Source organism: Macrosteles quadrilineatus, unplaced genomic scaffold (genome assembly GCF_028750875.1).
Source record: "Macrosteles quadrilineatus isolate MER2022 unplaced genomic scaffold, UCM_ALF_1.0 Scaffold_1__1_contigs__length_201487025, whole genome shotgun sequence".
NCBI classification, from domain to species: Eukaryota; Metazoa; Arthropoda; class Insecta; order Hemiptera; family Cicadellidae; genus Macrosteles; species Macrosteles quadrilineatus.
In genome coordinates, this window is record NW_026542594.1 from 52,802,472 (window position 1) to 52,818,430 (window position 15,959).

The following is a 15,959-nucleotide window of genomic DNA, read 5'->3' on the forward strand; positions in this document are numbered from 1 at the left end:
CAAGTATGACTTCAAAATAATGATTATATAATTCCAATGAATAGCACTTCATTATGTTATGATTTTTAGGGATTGCCCGTTTTAACCGACCTTTTGAGTTATCCGACCTAGGTCCGGTCCCATTAGGGTCGGTTAAGAGGGGTCTACTGTAGTAAGAGACAAAATAAGTGACTTCCCTTGCTACAATGATGCTACCTGTATAGACGTCGCAGCTATTTTAAAGCTGAAAACAGAGCACCACCTGTCCAAATAAATCTTTGTTTTTGTTTCTTTCAAAAACGAATAGTGTCAAATGTGAATCCGTTCTAAGTACGTCATTAAATCCATTCTTATGTTCCAAACCGGAGACTTTGGTTGGGGCACCTAATTTAAACACGCCTAAAATAGAACATATCGTAGGAATAATTTAACAATGCTATAGTATGTGTCGTACTGGTTGGCGTCAAGAGAGGGATTTAGCTTGCTACATTAGGTCTGAAAAGCTCACTTTACAGCACAGCTTTACAGTGTGTGGTTGACATCTACGTTTTCATAGAGGACACCCGCCCACAGTACCGGTACATATTAAGAGATAACCAAAGCAGTATGAGAACGGATCTATATTTAAATATTGTACCATGGATTACTTTTATAATTTTTTACAGAATAATATTTTTACATTTAATTACTTTAGAGTGACTCTATGGTTGAGGTTTTGCTGTTTATGTTTTTTGTTCTTCATTATTTTATTACAAGTTGCAGTTTTGCTCGATTTCGAGCAACAGGCTATCTAGTATCTAGTATCCATAAACAAGTAAACTAGGTACAACAGTTTTCATTTTCTCCATAAGAATAACTTAGAAATTTTAAATTTACACTTTTTTAATTTTCCCCATAACCATTAGGCATACAACAATGATTCAATATACTAAATTATTAATTTTTTAAGCTCTACAAAATGGTTGGGAAAGTAATTTCGAAATGTTTTTAGGGTCAAAATGGGAAAAATCCATTTTTCCCTATAAACCCCCCATAAACCCCCGTTCCCATGGTCCGATCATGATGGTTTGCGAACTCGTTCGAATAAATGTAGGTTTACATGTTTATACAAAATTTCATCAAAATCGGATAATTTCTGTTTAAGTTCAATCAATCAATTATCGTGAGTTATTAGTTATTATTTTTATTATTAGTTATTAGTTATTATCAATAATTAGTGAGTTATCGTGCTAATGGACACACACACATATATGAATTTGAACGGATGGCGTTTTTGGCCTCTGGGGACCTCAAAACAAAAAATTAAATCGGTCCCGGGTCCATGTCTTACCATGAGACCTACGGTAATAGCTTATTCCCTAAATGGGTGGGCCGCTTTAATTATTTCTTTCCCATGTTGTGTGGCAAAATAGGGTTAAGCCTAAGTTGGGTCGCCGGAAGACTGCTCCCCCGGACAACAAACCCCCAAGCAGGTTCCTACGTCATGTTGACGTCAGAGATCGGAGGGATAGTTTTCCAGTCACGGACACTCAAGTTTCGTCGTCATACTGTTCTAAACTAACCTAACCTAACCAACCAAACTTGCTGTAACTTAACATTTCTAAATTCTGTATGATATTCCCTGCATGCCTTTTCTGTTATCAAACAGAATTACTCAAATTAAAATTATAGTTACATAGAGTCACATTTTGCTAGGGGGGGGGGGGTAGTATTCTAGTCACGAACACAGCTTCCATATTGGTTAGTTGGCAGATTTTGTGACGTCACGTTTCACCTGGGGGGGGGGGGTGGTTTTCCGGGTGATAGTATTCCACATCCCCCCCTAAGTTATATAAGTTACATTATTTTTTAGCGTAGGCTAAGTTCAAAATTAATAATTGAACCTATATTATTTAAACTATTGTATTTTTCTTTTAAATTCCAGGTACTAGTACTAAGTTACTGTAGAAATACCTATTTCGTTTTTGGTTTTGTTTAGTTTTATTTTTGTTTCAGATAGTTCAAATGTTCCTCAAAGTATTAGGAAACTCAATGGAGTAATTGACAAAGCCAACCAGCTTTTCTGTCAAGGTATGTAACTTACTTACATTAGGCCTATGCTATACAATGAAGATTGAACGTTGAACCTTGATCCAAGATGTTGCCATAGTCATGAAACATCATCTTTTACAGGGATCATCTCATAACTCCAAGGTTTCATAACTCCAAGTGATCATAACTCCAAAGTTTCATAAGTCCAAGAGATCATAACTCCAAATTATATTTAATCCAAAGTTTCAAAACTACAAGTACCCGAAAAGGGATAATTTCATTACTCCAAGAAAAATATAAGTGCAAGTGATCATAACTCCAAAGTTTCATAAGTCCAAGATATCATAACTCCAAAGTTTCATAAGTCCAAGTAAAAATTAAACCAGAGTGTCATAACTCCAAAAGTTGAGTCGAGTCTCATATCTCCAAGTGGAATGTGTAGTACAGTCAGCGCCACAAGTTCCTGCGCTGTCCGCTCCGCTGTAATACTGTCAGCAGCCTTTGCCGCATCATTGTATCCATATACCTACCGTCGCCTGTCAAACGATTATGTAATTTTGTTATATACTTACATATTAATTAATTGCTATACTTCTTACTTCTATGCTAAAGGTACTTTAACCTTTACCTACTCGCGCGGGTTTTACTAACGTATGTACTCGCGTGGGGTGTTTTTGACACCCCGTTATTACAAATTTGTTATAATTGTATTAACACTAATAATTGGTAAATAACATTTTTTGTTGTTATTTAAGTTTATTAAAACGTTTTTATTAGCTCGCTTTCTTGTCCGGTACAAATTTTGCAATCAATTTTATACTAACTTCCCGATGAGCTAGAGACTTGAAACTTGAAACATAGCCCACAAATGGAAGACAATGCAATATAATATCATTTAATTTTCATATTTCCCTTGGGCTACGCCCCATGGGCTTGTTTTTATTTTACTGTATACTGTTTCCAATATGAAAGAGTTATTTATTTTAAGTTATACAATGTAAATAATTATTTCTTTTACCAACTGCAGTTTGTGTGTGTATTTGGTCAAGATTTGCATATAAACCATTTGTTGTATTAAAAAATATGTATTTTGTCATTGAACTGTTTGATATTGAATAACTAGCATATGTACTACCCGGAAAATATATAATTTTTTAAAAGATTATATTATGTCTGTGAATGGTAAAGGTATTATTTTTCCCTAAAATGTACTACTAAAAAAACAGTTTTTAGGGGGGGGGATCGTAATACACACAAGTTTTGTGCAAACAAATTTATTTATATGTCTAAAACACTTGTTTGTTATCGAAATAAATGTAAATAAAAAATGTCCTTTCATTACTTTTAGAGTCTTTCGCAAAAAGAACAACATTACCTTATACAGGAACTTGTACTTTTTACGAAACGTTAACACTCACGTGGGGAGTTGAAAACACCCTATACTTTGTAATACACATGTATTACCAAGTGAACACTAGAGATCGCACGGGGACTTTGGATGAGAAACGTTCCTGTGTTTCACAGTTTTAACTTTACATTTCAGGTAATTTACACTAAGTGTACAATGCAGTTGTCTGCTTGCAACATTGAGCAGATAGCAGACATAATAATCAAATAATTTCTAAAGTCAATGTTACATATGTTTCTCGTAAATGAAATGTATACTTGCAGTATCCAATCTCATTAGTATATATTTTGTTTCAAATGAATGCAATGTCTAATTTCGTTATTCAAAGTCAATTACAAGTCTGGTTCAATTAAATGTATTGTCTACCTCAAAGTATATATGTGTCATCTGGTTCTCATAAATTAAATGTCTATTTGCAGTAGCAGTATCCTAAATCAATAGTACGCCAGCTTCACAAAAATGAGAAATTTACTTGCAGTATCCAATGTCAATGGTCCATTTGGTTCACATAAATAAGATGCCTATTTGCAGCATTCAAAGTCAATGATAGTCGGGTTCACTTAAACGAATTGTTTACTTGAAGTACACAAACTCAATGGTACATATCGTTCACATAAATAAATTGTCTACTTGCAGGATCCAAAGAAATGGTTAATTTGATTCCCATAGACTGTAACGTGCCCGAATTACACCTGTCTGTTTTCCCCATTTTGTTATATTAAATTGTCCCTCAGTCCCCTTGACTCCCTCAGTCCCCTTGTCGCCTTCCGCTTCCTTACGTCACCTTCCGCTATCCCACGTCGTCTTCCAGACCCTTACCCGACCTTCCCCTAACCTTACGTCTCCTTCCGAAGCCTCACGTCGCCTTCCCAGACCCAGCGTCTCCTTCCGCTACATCCTCCGACCTTCCCCTTACCACACATCTCCTTCCAACACGCCACGTCTCCTTCCGCAGCCTCACGTCGCCTTCCCCGACCCAGCGTCTCCTTCCGCTACATCCTCCGACCTTCCCCTTACCACACGTCTCCTTCTAACACGCCACGTCTCCTTCCGCAGCCTCACGTCGCCGTCCCCGACCCAGCGTCTCCTTCCGCTACATCGTCCGACCTTCCCCTTACCCCACGTCTCCTTCCAACACTCCACGTCTCCTTCCGCAGGCCCACGTCGCCGTCCCCGACCCAGCGTCTCCTTCCGCTACATCCCTCGACCTCCCTCTACCCACACGTCTCCTTCTCCAATCCTACGTCACCTTCTATCGCCCTACGTCGCCCCTGATACCACCGATACCTTTCAGCAGTTTCCATTCCTGTCCAAACCTGACCTAACACCAAACATAACCTCAAAATGTTCCCAAAAATCAATTTCCAATGCAAATAGATTGTCCGATCCTCACCCCTAAAAGTCCAAGACATGACTAACCATTTCAGGACTACTGCGCATGCGCGGACTACCCCCACCAGGCTGACCGGGTTTTCGCATAAAAGGAGGGCTGCTCGGGACATCATTCTCATTCGCTCCCGGGCAGCTGACCAGTACACTTCGATTGTAAGGTAAGCACTCGACCCGATCCTGCTAGAGCAATCTTAGCATACGACCCATTCCTGCTAGAGTAATCTTAGCACACGACCCGTTCCTGCTAGAGAAATCTTAGCACACGACCCATTCCTGCTAGAGCAATCTTAGCACACGACCCGAACCTGCTAGAGAAATCTTAGCACACGACCCATTCCTGCTAGAGCAATCTTAGCACACGACCCGATCCTGCTAGAGCAATCTTAGCACACGACCCGTTCCTGCTAGAGCAATCTTAGCACACGACCCGTTCCTGCTAGAGCAATCTTAGCACACGACCCGATCCTGCTAGAGCAATCTTAGCACACGACCCGATCCTGCTAGAGCAATCTTAGCACACGACCCGTTCCTGCTAGAGAAATCTTAGCACACGACCCGATCCTGCTAGAGCAATCTTAGCACACGACCCATTCCTGCTAGAGCAATCTTAGCAGACGACCCGTTCCTGCTAGAGAAATCTTAGCACACGACCCATTCCTGCTAGAGCAATCTTAGCACACGACCCGTTCCTGCTAGAGAAATCTTAGCACACGACCCGATCCTGCTAGAGCAATCTTAGCACACGACCCGTTCCTGCTAGAGCAATCTTAGCACACGACCCGTTCCTGCTAGAGAAATCTTAGCACACGACCCCGTTCCTGCTAGAGCAATCTTAGCACACGACCCGATCCTGCTAGAGCAATCTTAGCACACGACCCGTTCCTGCTAGAGCAATCTTAGCACACGACCCGCTCCTGCTAGAGCAATCTTAGCACACGACCCGTTCCTGCTAGAGCAATCTTAGCACACGACCCGTTCCTGCTAGAGCAATCTTAGCACACGACCCGTTCCTGCTAGAGCAATCTTAGCACACGACCCGTTCCTGCTAGAGCAATCTTAGCACACGACCCGATCCTGCTAGAGCAATCTTAGCACACGACCCAGTCCTGCTAGAGCAATCTTAGCACACGACCCGATCCTGCTAGAGCAATCTTAGCACACGACCCGTTCCTGCTAGAGCAATCTTAGCACACGACCCGATCCTGCTAGAGCAATCTTAGCACACGACCCGTTCCTGCTAGAGCAATCTTAGCACACGACCCGATCCTGCTAGAGCAATCTTAGCACACGACCCGTTCCTGCTAGAGCAATCTTAGCACACGACCCGATCCTGCTAGAGCAATCTTAGCACACGACCCGTTCCTGCTAGAGCAATCTTAGCACACGACCCGTTCCTGCTAGAGCAATCTTAGCACACGACCCGCTCCTGCTAGAGCAATCTTAGCACACGACCCGTTCCTGCTAGAGCAATCTTAGCACACGACCCGTTCCTGCTAGAGCAATCTTAGCACACGACCCGTTCCTGCTAGAGCAATCTTAGCACACGACCCGTTCCTGCTAGAGCAATCTTAGCACACGACCCGCTCCTGCTAGAGCAATCTTAGCACACGACCCGCTCCTGCTAGAGCAATCTTAGCACACGACCCGTTCCTGCTAGAGCAATCTTAGCACACGACCCTTTCCTGCTAGAGCAATCTTAGCACACGACCCATTCCTGCTAGAGCAATCTTAGCACACGACCCGTTCCTGCTAGAGCAATCTTAGCACACGACCCGTTCCTGCTAGAGCAATCTTAGCACACGACCCAGTCCTGCTAGAGCAATCTTAGCACACGACCCGTTCCTGCTAGAGAAATCTTAGCACTTAACCCGCTCCTGCTAGAGAAATCTTAGCACTTAACCCGCTCCTGCTAGAGTAATCTTAGCATAATCATAGATCCTGTTAGTTCGAAGTTTAGCACTAATTCAGACATCCTTCCAGTTCCTTATCCACAACCTTTCCTTTGTGGCTGTGATGACATTGGCTGTTTGAAAATTGGTGTGCCACGAATCTGAGCCATTCCTTTGCTTCCCGTTGTTTCGACCCCTGGAACAGATACCCAGCAAGCACTGAGCTATCCCGGACCTCACTTGAGAGAGAGAACGTCACAAATTTTGGCGCCCGAACAGGGACTGATACAGCATCAGCATCGACTCCATCGTAACATCGAACGAAGATGATCGAAGAAAACCAAGCGACCACAGGTGAATTTCTGCCTCAAAAGGATTTTCCGCCATTGCCTGCACCACATGTTACGACAGTTACGACTACCACTACAACCACCACAACCACTTCGGCACTTCTTAATCTACCCATCATGTCATCTAGCACCACGACCTCCCAGCAGAAGGCACCACATCAGGATGAACGTGTTGGTTGGATCTACACACTTAACAAAATACAACTACAAGATGAGTGCCTGCTTAGAGGTATAGACAACTCGGGAAACGTAAAAGAACTGAGAAAAAGGCTTGTTGACAACTTAAGAAACCCCGTTGATACTCCTGAGGAAGACTGGGAAAACTATAAAGACATCGAAGCAACCGCTTCAGGGCCTTCCTATAGCACGAACCTTCTTGGAACTATTCCAAAAGTTCCATCCCAATCTCGCATATCCTCAAACAGAGATGATGACTATAGGATACTAGTAGACAACCTGAAAGAGATTGTTGGATTATCTCCCCAGGGTAGTAATAATACCCTCAGACACAAACTAATTGAACTCATGAGAGCCGATATGAGTAAAACTGAATTGATCCCTCCTCCCTCGAAGGGAATCGACAAACATCCGATGCAAGATTATGGCCAAAGTCACCAATCTATTATTTCCTCCCAACCAAAACTTCGAGACCACGAACCTACAGGAGGCCGACATCTCGAACGTCACCATGACCTGTACCAACGAAGAGAAGTCCCCGCTGAACGGAATTCTCCACCCGATTATCACCTACGTCAACAGGGTCAAAGCAACGAAGTTGATTTAAGTACACCAGGAATCTGCAATCTAGTCCGCAAATGGAATTTAAAGTTCGATGGAAGAAATGATTCTGTGTCATTCTTGGAAAGATTGAATGAACTCATCGAGTCCTATGATATTCCCCCCAATCGTATTCTACGCTCATTGCCCGAAATTTTTAAAGGCCAAGCTTTGTTATGGTGGAGGAACAATAGGGATTTGTGGAGAACTTTTGAAGATTTTTGCCAGGATTTTGAACAGCAGTTTCTACCACTTGGGTACTACCGCAACTTGGACAAGGAAATCCAAGAAAGAACCCAAGGCGAGCGAGAGACCTGTCGAGAATTTGTAGTTGCTATCTCTACGCTAATCCGACGAAGAGGAGGATTCAACAACGCAACTCGACTGGACCGAATCTATAACAACCTGAAGCCCAACTATAAACTATACATTCGAAGACACGAAATTGCTGGTCTCTCGGACCTGTTGAGAAAAGCAGAAGAATACGAGTCAGTTCTAAGAGACAAAACGACCTATCGCCCACCGCCATCCCCAGCGCAGGCCCTGAATCCAGAAACAGCTTACCAATCCAGAGAAAGACGTAAAGTTGATTGGAATGATCGTGTATATCTTGAAGAATTGTCTCCTAAGTGGTCTAAGCCTGAGAACCTGCCATCTTTTCATCGAAAGGAAATCCGTCCGACTCCAAGAGACCCAGTAAGAAACTTCACTAACAGAGCTACACCTGTCAACCAAGATAACCAGCTTGCTCCCAATGAACGCAGCTACGTTAGACCACCGAACCAACACCAAATTGGAGCCATTAATAGACCACAAAATGCATTCGTGTGTTGGAACTGTGACAGTAGTGGACACATGTTTCGAGAATGCCCTAAGCCTCGTAAAATCCGATGCTTCCATTGCAAACGAGAGGGACAGTTAACCACCACCTGCCCTTGCCATTCGGGAAACGCCAACATGGCTCTGGGGGAGAGAAGTCGTCAGAGCCAGTGAAGAGAGAAGGTTCTCCTCAAAAATCATGATGAACATAGTTAAATACAAAAGAAGATTTTAGTTTAATTTTGAAACTGTGTTATTGTTTTGTTGGAAAAGATATTTTATGTTGTTTTTATATTGTAAAATAAAGTAAAACTTGTGTTCGTTAAAAAAAAACCCCGTTTTTTTTTCTTTTCCCCTTTTCTTTTTTTTTCTCCCGAAGAAAGAGGGGGACTGTAACGTGCCCGAATTACACCTGTCTGTTTTCCCCATTTTGTTATATTAAATTGTCCCTCAGTCCCCTTGACTCCCTCAGTCCCCTTGTCGCCTTCCGCTTCCTTACGTCACCTTCCGCTATCCCACGTCGTCTTCCAGACCCTTACCCGACCTTCCCCTAACCTTACGTCTCCTTCCGAAGCCTCACGTCGCCTTCCCAGACCCAGCGTCTCCTTCCGCTACATCCTCCGACCTTCCCCTTACCACACGTCTCCTTCCAACACGCCACGTCTCCTTCCGCAGCCTCACGTCGCCGTCCCCGACCCAGCGTCTCCTTCCGCTACATCGTCCGACCTTCCCCTTACCCCACGTCTCCTTCCAACACTCCACGTCTCCTTCCGCAGGCCCACGTCGCCGTCCCCGACCCAGCGTCTCCTTCCGCTACATCCCTCGACCTCCCTCTACCCACACGTCTCCTTCTCCAATCCTACGTCACCTTCTATCGCCCTACGTCGCCCCTGATACCACCGATACCTTTCAGCAGTTTCCATTCCTGTCCAAACCTGACCTAACACCAAACATAACCTCAAAATGTTCCCAAAAATCAATTTCCAATGCAAATAGATTGTCCGATCCTCACCCCTAAAAGTCCAAGACATGACTAACCATTTCAGGACTACTGCGCATGCGCGGACTACCCCCACCAGGCTGACCGGGTTTTCGCATAAAAGGAGGGCTGCTCGGGACATCATTCTCATTCGCTCCCGGGCAGCTGACCAGTACACTTCGATTGTAAGGTAAGCACTCGACCCGATCCTGCTAGAGCAATCTTAGCATACGACCCATTCCTGCTAGAGTAATCTTAGCACACGACCCGTTCCTGCTAGAGAAATCTTAGCACACGACCCATTCCTGCTAGAGCAATCTTAGCACACGACCCGAACCTGCTAGAGAAATCTTAGCACACGACCCATTCCTGCTAGAGCAATCTTAGCACACGACCCGATCCTGCTAGAGCAATCTTAGCACATGACCCGTTCCTGCTAGAGCAATCTTAGCACACGACCCGTTCCTGCTAGAGCAATCTTAGCACACGACCCGATCCTGCTAGAGCAATCTTAGCACACGACCCGATCCTGCTAGAGCAATCTTAGCACACGACCCGTTCCTGCTAGAGAAATCTTAGCACACGACCCGATCCTGCTAGAGCAATCTTAGCACACGACCCGTTCCTGCTAGAGCAATCTTAGCACACGACCCATTCCTGCTAGAGCAATCTTAGCAGACGACCCGTTCCTGCTAGAGAAATCTTAGCACACGACCCATTCCTGCTAGAGCAATCTTAGCACACGACCCGTTCCTGCTAGAGAAATCTTAGCACACGACCCGATCCTGCTAGAGCAATCTTAGCACACGACCCGTTCCTGCTAGAGCAATCTTAGCACACGACCCGTTCCTGCTAGAGAAATCTTAGCACACGACCCCGTTCCTGCTAGAGCAATCTTAGCACACGACCCGATCCTGCTAGAGCAATCTTAGCACACGACCCGTTCCTGCTAGAGCAATCTTAGCACACGACCCGCTCCTGCTAGAGCAATCTTAGCACACGACCCGTTCCTGCTAGAGCAATCTTAGCACACGACCCGTTCCTGCTAGAGCAATCTTAGCACACGACCCGTTCCTGCTAGAGCAATCTTAGCACACGACCCGTTCCTGCTAGAGCAATCTTAGCACACGACCCGATCCTGCTAGAGCAATCTTAGCACACGACCCGTTCCTGCTAGAGCAATCTTAGCACACGACCCGATCCTGCTAGAGCAATCTTAGCACACGACCCGTTCCTGCTAGAGCAATCTTAGCACACGACCCGATCCTGCTAGAGCAATCTTAGCACACGACCCGTTCCTGCTAGAGCAATCTTAGCACACGACCCGTTCCTGCTAGAGCAATCTTAGCACACGACCCTTTCCTGCTAGAGCAATCTTAGCACACGACCCATTCCTGCTAGAGCAATCTTAGCACACGACCCGTTCCTGCTAGAGCAATCTTAGCACACGACCCGTTCCTGCTAGAGCAATCTTAGCACACGACCCAGTCCTGCTAGAGCAATCTTAGCACACGACCCGTTCCTGCTAGAGAAATCTTAGCACTTAACCCGCTCCTGCTAGAGAAATCTTAGCACTTAACCCGCTCCTGCTAGAGTAATCTTAGCATAATCATAGATCCTGTTAGTTCGAAGTTTAGCACTAATTCAGACATCCTCCCAGTTCCTTATCCACAACCTTTCCTTTGTGGCTGTGATGACATTGGCTGTTTGAAAATTGGTGTGCCACGAATCTGAGCCATTCCTTTGCTTCCCGTTGTTTCGACCCCTGGAACAGATACCCAGCAAGCACTGAGCTATCCCGGACCTCACTTGAGAGAGAGAACGTCACAAAACGGAGTGCCGATTCGCAGTATATTAAGTCAATGTTACGTCTGGTTCACGTCAATGGAATGTCTACTTGCAGCATCTAAACTCAGTGGTATCTTCGGTTCATATTAATGGAAGTCCTAATTATTGCAGTACCTATTCAAAGTGTGCATTATTTAATTGTAAGTCTAGTTCACTGAAATGGAAAGCCTACTTGGAATTGCAAGTTAAATGGAAATATAACTCAATGGTAGGCTTATATTTGGTTAAAATGTAATGGATATTTAGATTATTTAAAGTCAAAGGTGTTTCAGCCTTATTCCGGCGACCATAATTATTGGTTGTTTTCATTTCGTAGTAAATTATGCTCAATGATATTAATCTTATTGTTCTGCCCTTTTTCTATGTCCTATACGGTAATGTACTTTTTAAACGATTCTTTGACTAACATATGTGGCAACTCTTGTTTATCTTTTTAGTGTTATCTCGCAAATAAAGTCATAGCAACCAATGAACCCATAAGGCCCATGTTAAATTTCAAAAAAAAAAAAAAAAATCACGTAGGGAAAAGCCCTGTGGTCCAATTTGTACCATTTAAGATTTATACATTCCCATGGTTGGTTACTATGATCGTGCTAAATTTCGTGTAGATCGCTTCAGCCGTTCAGGAGGTATTTGTAAAACAAAAAGAGGAGAGTAGTATAAGAGCTTCGCTTTGCGCCGTTCAATTACTAATGGTTGTTAATCATCTATATATCGAAAACGGCTAATACGATTTCCTTCTAATTTGATAAATAATTTATATCTGGCCTAAAAACGTGTTTACTGCAGTTAAAACTGCTAGCAAAAAACTAACTACGCAACAAAATTGAATTGAAAGTCTATAATTTTTAACATTGGCCTCATTGGTTTCCAAGTAACCATGACCATAGACTAATAGAACTATTTTAAGTTGTAGTGTGTTGTTATGTTCACCAAGGTTTTACGAGCAAATTAACGAATGCAGTACAAAGGGGAAAACACCAGTTGTTACTATTGAGCAAAGATTACACTGAAGATTACTCAATGTAGGGGTTCAATGGAAATAAACTAATACCACTACCCTGTCATGGCTTGGTTCCCAGGTACTACTACATAAAACCAGGGATACCGTCACCTCTAATTGAGACTTTTAACGAATAGGGAATAATTTATTACCGTGGATCTCATGGTAAGACCTAAACCCGGAACCGATTTTTATCTTCATTTTAAGAGCCCCAGAGGACAATACACACTTCGTTCAAACTCATATGCTGTACTGTATATAATATATGTGTGTGTAAATTTGGAATAAAGGTTAAATTTGAAATATGTAGATCTTGATGAGTTTAAGTTATAATTGGGCCTATTAGGCTGTGCTGATTCAAAATGTCCAATGACGATTTGTCCTTAGTTAGTGATTTAAACGAGATGGATGATGGTTACCAATTTGGAGTCTCTGTCTTCACCTTTGTACCACATGCAATAAATAAAATAGGGGTTGGTTAAAATCTGGTACTTTTCAAGGCACTTGTCCCTAATACTTTTGATTTAAAACAATTTAAAATTTAGATTACACTTTGGGATTAATTAATTTAAGTCAAGCACAATGTCCTATAAAGTGATGTTAACACTGCAAAGAGTTGGCAGGATCTGTGGAGAGGCAAGGGTTGAAGTTCTGGAAGTCCATGTCCATTGTTGAAATAATGTACAGCTGGTTAATTCACATAAATGACACTTGCCACAGTAATTTTGATTTTCTTTGGATTAATTTTGAAAAGTAATACTATATTTAAGATGTTATTATTATATTGCAATTTTCTTACAATTATAATAGTTAGATTATCACTTTAGAGAGCCACTGGTTTTCTTCCAACATTGACAAGAAGAACTGGTAGCCTACAACGTTGTGTTCACCACTGTGTAGGGTGGCAAAAAGAAAATGTCGCATATATACATATAAATATTAAATAGATATGTATATTCTTTTTCCAGTTGTATCCTTGTTATTGGTTTTGTGTCATATATATGGATATTCGAATACTCTTTATAAATTGCCAAGAAAGTTTTTAAATGTAGTGAAACATTGGACAATAATTAATTAATAATAATTACACATCTGTGGCTGGGTGAATGCCAAACGACAAAACAGTAATTGCTGAGGACGCTTTTTAAACGATGAATAACCAATATGAGTGGAAACGATGGAATGCAGGTGTCCACAGAAAATACAGGGTGTTTTTAAAAGAATGCCGGAATTTTAAGTAATGATTGATTGAATACTATTCAAGGTAACTAAATATTTTATACGTCAAATTGAAGTTAAAACAACTAAGTTTTGTTTCCCGTGTAGCAAGGGAGGAAATTTTGACCTTGGCATGAGCAAAACAGGTGCGCGTTGGTAGGCCGCTATTGTGACTCATACGCTTGACGCCCACGCCAGTCGCCAGTACGACGTTTACGGCGCAACAGAAGGCACAGATTGTAATCTGTGGTTCGTAGAGTTTATATCAATTACTAAATTAAAATAAATTTAAATCTACTTGATGATAAAGAAACTTGAAGCTGAAATGACTGAAATTTGTAAACGTACTGGTGACACTGGGTAGTACCATGCTGACTACATTTTGACGAAGATCAACATGAACAACATAATGTGGCTACAAGTGGAATAAAATTGTACAATACACTAAAAACCATATAATATGTTGAAAAATTATCAAATATTTACAAGAAATGTTTATTATATGGAACTGTTAGGTACGTAGTGTATGAGTTGAGTCTTAAACTCGTCGGAAATTATGACTTTCATTCTTTTTCAAAAAAGTTATTTGTTTTTTAATAACTACTTGACTTCTTTGCAATTGCTCGATTTCGAGCAACATGTACACTATACATTAAAACGTCACAGAGTGATTTATTTCACGATGCTAATCAATAACCATTTGACATCTTTTCATGATTTTGTGTTGCAAGAAACATCGTTACCCCTAGGACTGCCAATAACCTATACCGTATGTTTCAGTTCGAAACTCTATGACAACATACCTTAGTGTAGCAATAACACAAATAAGGTCCTCGATATCAATGCTTCTGTTTCATTCAATAAGATGTTTTATGACATTTCTTCAATTTGAATCATGCCTATTTATATTTCATTACTATATACATTACAAATAAAACTGTGAGCAATACTCTTACAAAACTTGTACAACCTTTTTTTGTCCGAACATAATCCCCCAGATGAACATATTTCCTAGCATCAAAAACATATTTTTTCAAGTAAATAAAACAAACGCCAATTAATTTCATTGCCCAGCACTTTCATTAAATAAACAGAATTAAATTATTCAAACTGTGAAAGCATAACAGACGTAGCCCGTTGAATTCGGCCTATGGGGACCTGAGAAATTAGTCCATATCTATAATATTCAGCAAATATTCACATTCTAAGCTCAAGTTTGATGTGCTGTATGCCTATATTTTTATTTGGTAAACTGCCATAACCGTTTACATTTAATTTGATTGTATTTATATGCAATATTTCTATTTTAATTTATATTTATATTTATATTAATATTTTTTTATTATATTTATATTTACAGGCCTTTTTTACTTAAATTTACATTTTTTAAACGGGCAGTTCAGAAGACGGGGCACGGAAGCCACGTTATGTTGGTAACATTGACAATTCGAAGTAAGCGGCAGGCAGGTTGCCAGTATGGATACTAAAAAAGTCCCACACGCCCCTGCTCGCCCCTCCACGCAACTCTCCATCAATTCCAGAACATGAAAGGATCCATAATGTCATATGGGTTCAAGTTATGACCAAATGTTACAGGACCACTTTTGTTAGCTGTATTGTTCTACACCTTTTAATTTTCTAACTCTTCTCTAGAGTCATTATTAAAAGAATTAATAAATACTAGTGTACATGTTGCTCGAATTCGAGCAATTGCAAATATTACAGAAGATATTTCAAAACGAATAACAATCATATTTACAACGAATTTAAAAGAGTCAACTCAAAGATTACCGGTGTGTAACTCAGACTATGTTTATCTTCGTTATTGATAAACCTAAAGCATTCGGGCCGGTTTTCTCCTTCTCAAAATGCCTCGCTGTACAGGCAACACAGGTCATTTATAGAGGGCCAATTGAGAACGAAAAGTCGTTTTGGGGTAGTGTTAGGGGGCATTTGTAACCTAATAGTTGAAATTGTCCAGGGTCAGGTGCTGACTGACTCGCCACTGTTCTGTGAGCTGCGGTCGTTATCACGATTACGCCTCCTGTCTATATGTGTTGTTGTCGTCACGTCGGAGGCATATAAAAGAAAAAAAAACAACAAATAAACAAATGATAGCTACACAAAACAACGATAAATGATACAATCGTGCTAACGCGACCCGTCATAGCTACACAAAACAACGATAAATAAATACACAAATTTAAGATACTGTACAACCATACTAACAAAATCCGTCTTGGAGGTTATGTTTACACAAACTCAA

At 41.5% G+C, this 15,959-nt stretch overlaps 1 protein-coding gene across 1 annotated transcript in view; it reads left to right on the forward strand.

Annotated features, from left to right (window-relative positions):
- The window catches only part of LOC128997004 (non-structural maintenance of chromosomes element 4 homolog A-like), a 42,465-nt gene that overhangs the window by 12,092 nt on the left and 14,414 nt on the right, over window positions 1-15,959 (forward strand). The window contains exon 2 of the mRNA XM_054422583.1: window positions 1,975-2,049. Within this exon, the coding sequence (XP_054278558.1) occupies window positions 1,975-2,049 (75 nt within the window). The remainder of the gene's footprint in view (window positions 1-1,974; window positions 2,050-15,959) is intronic.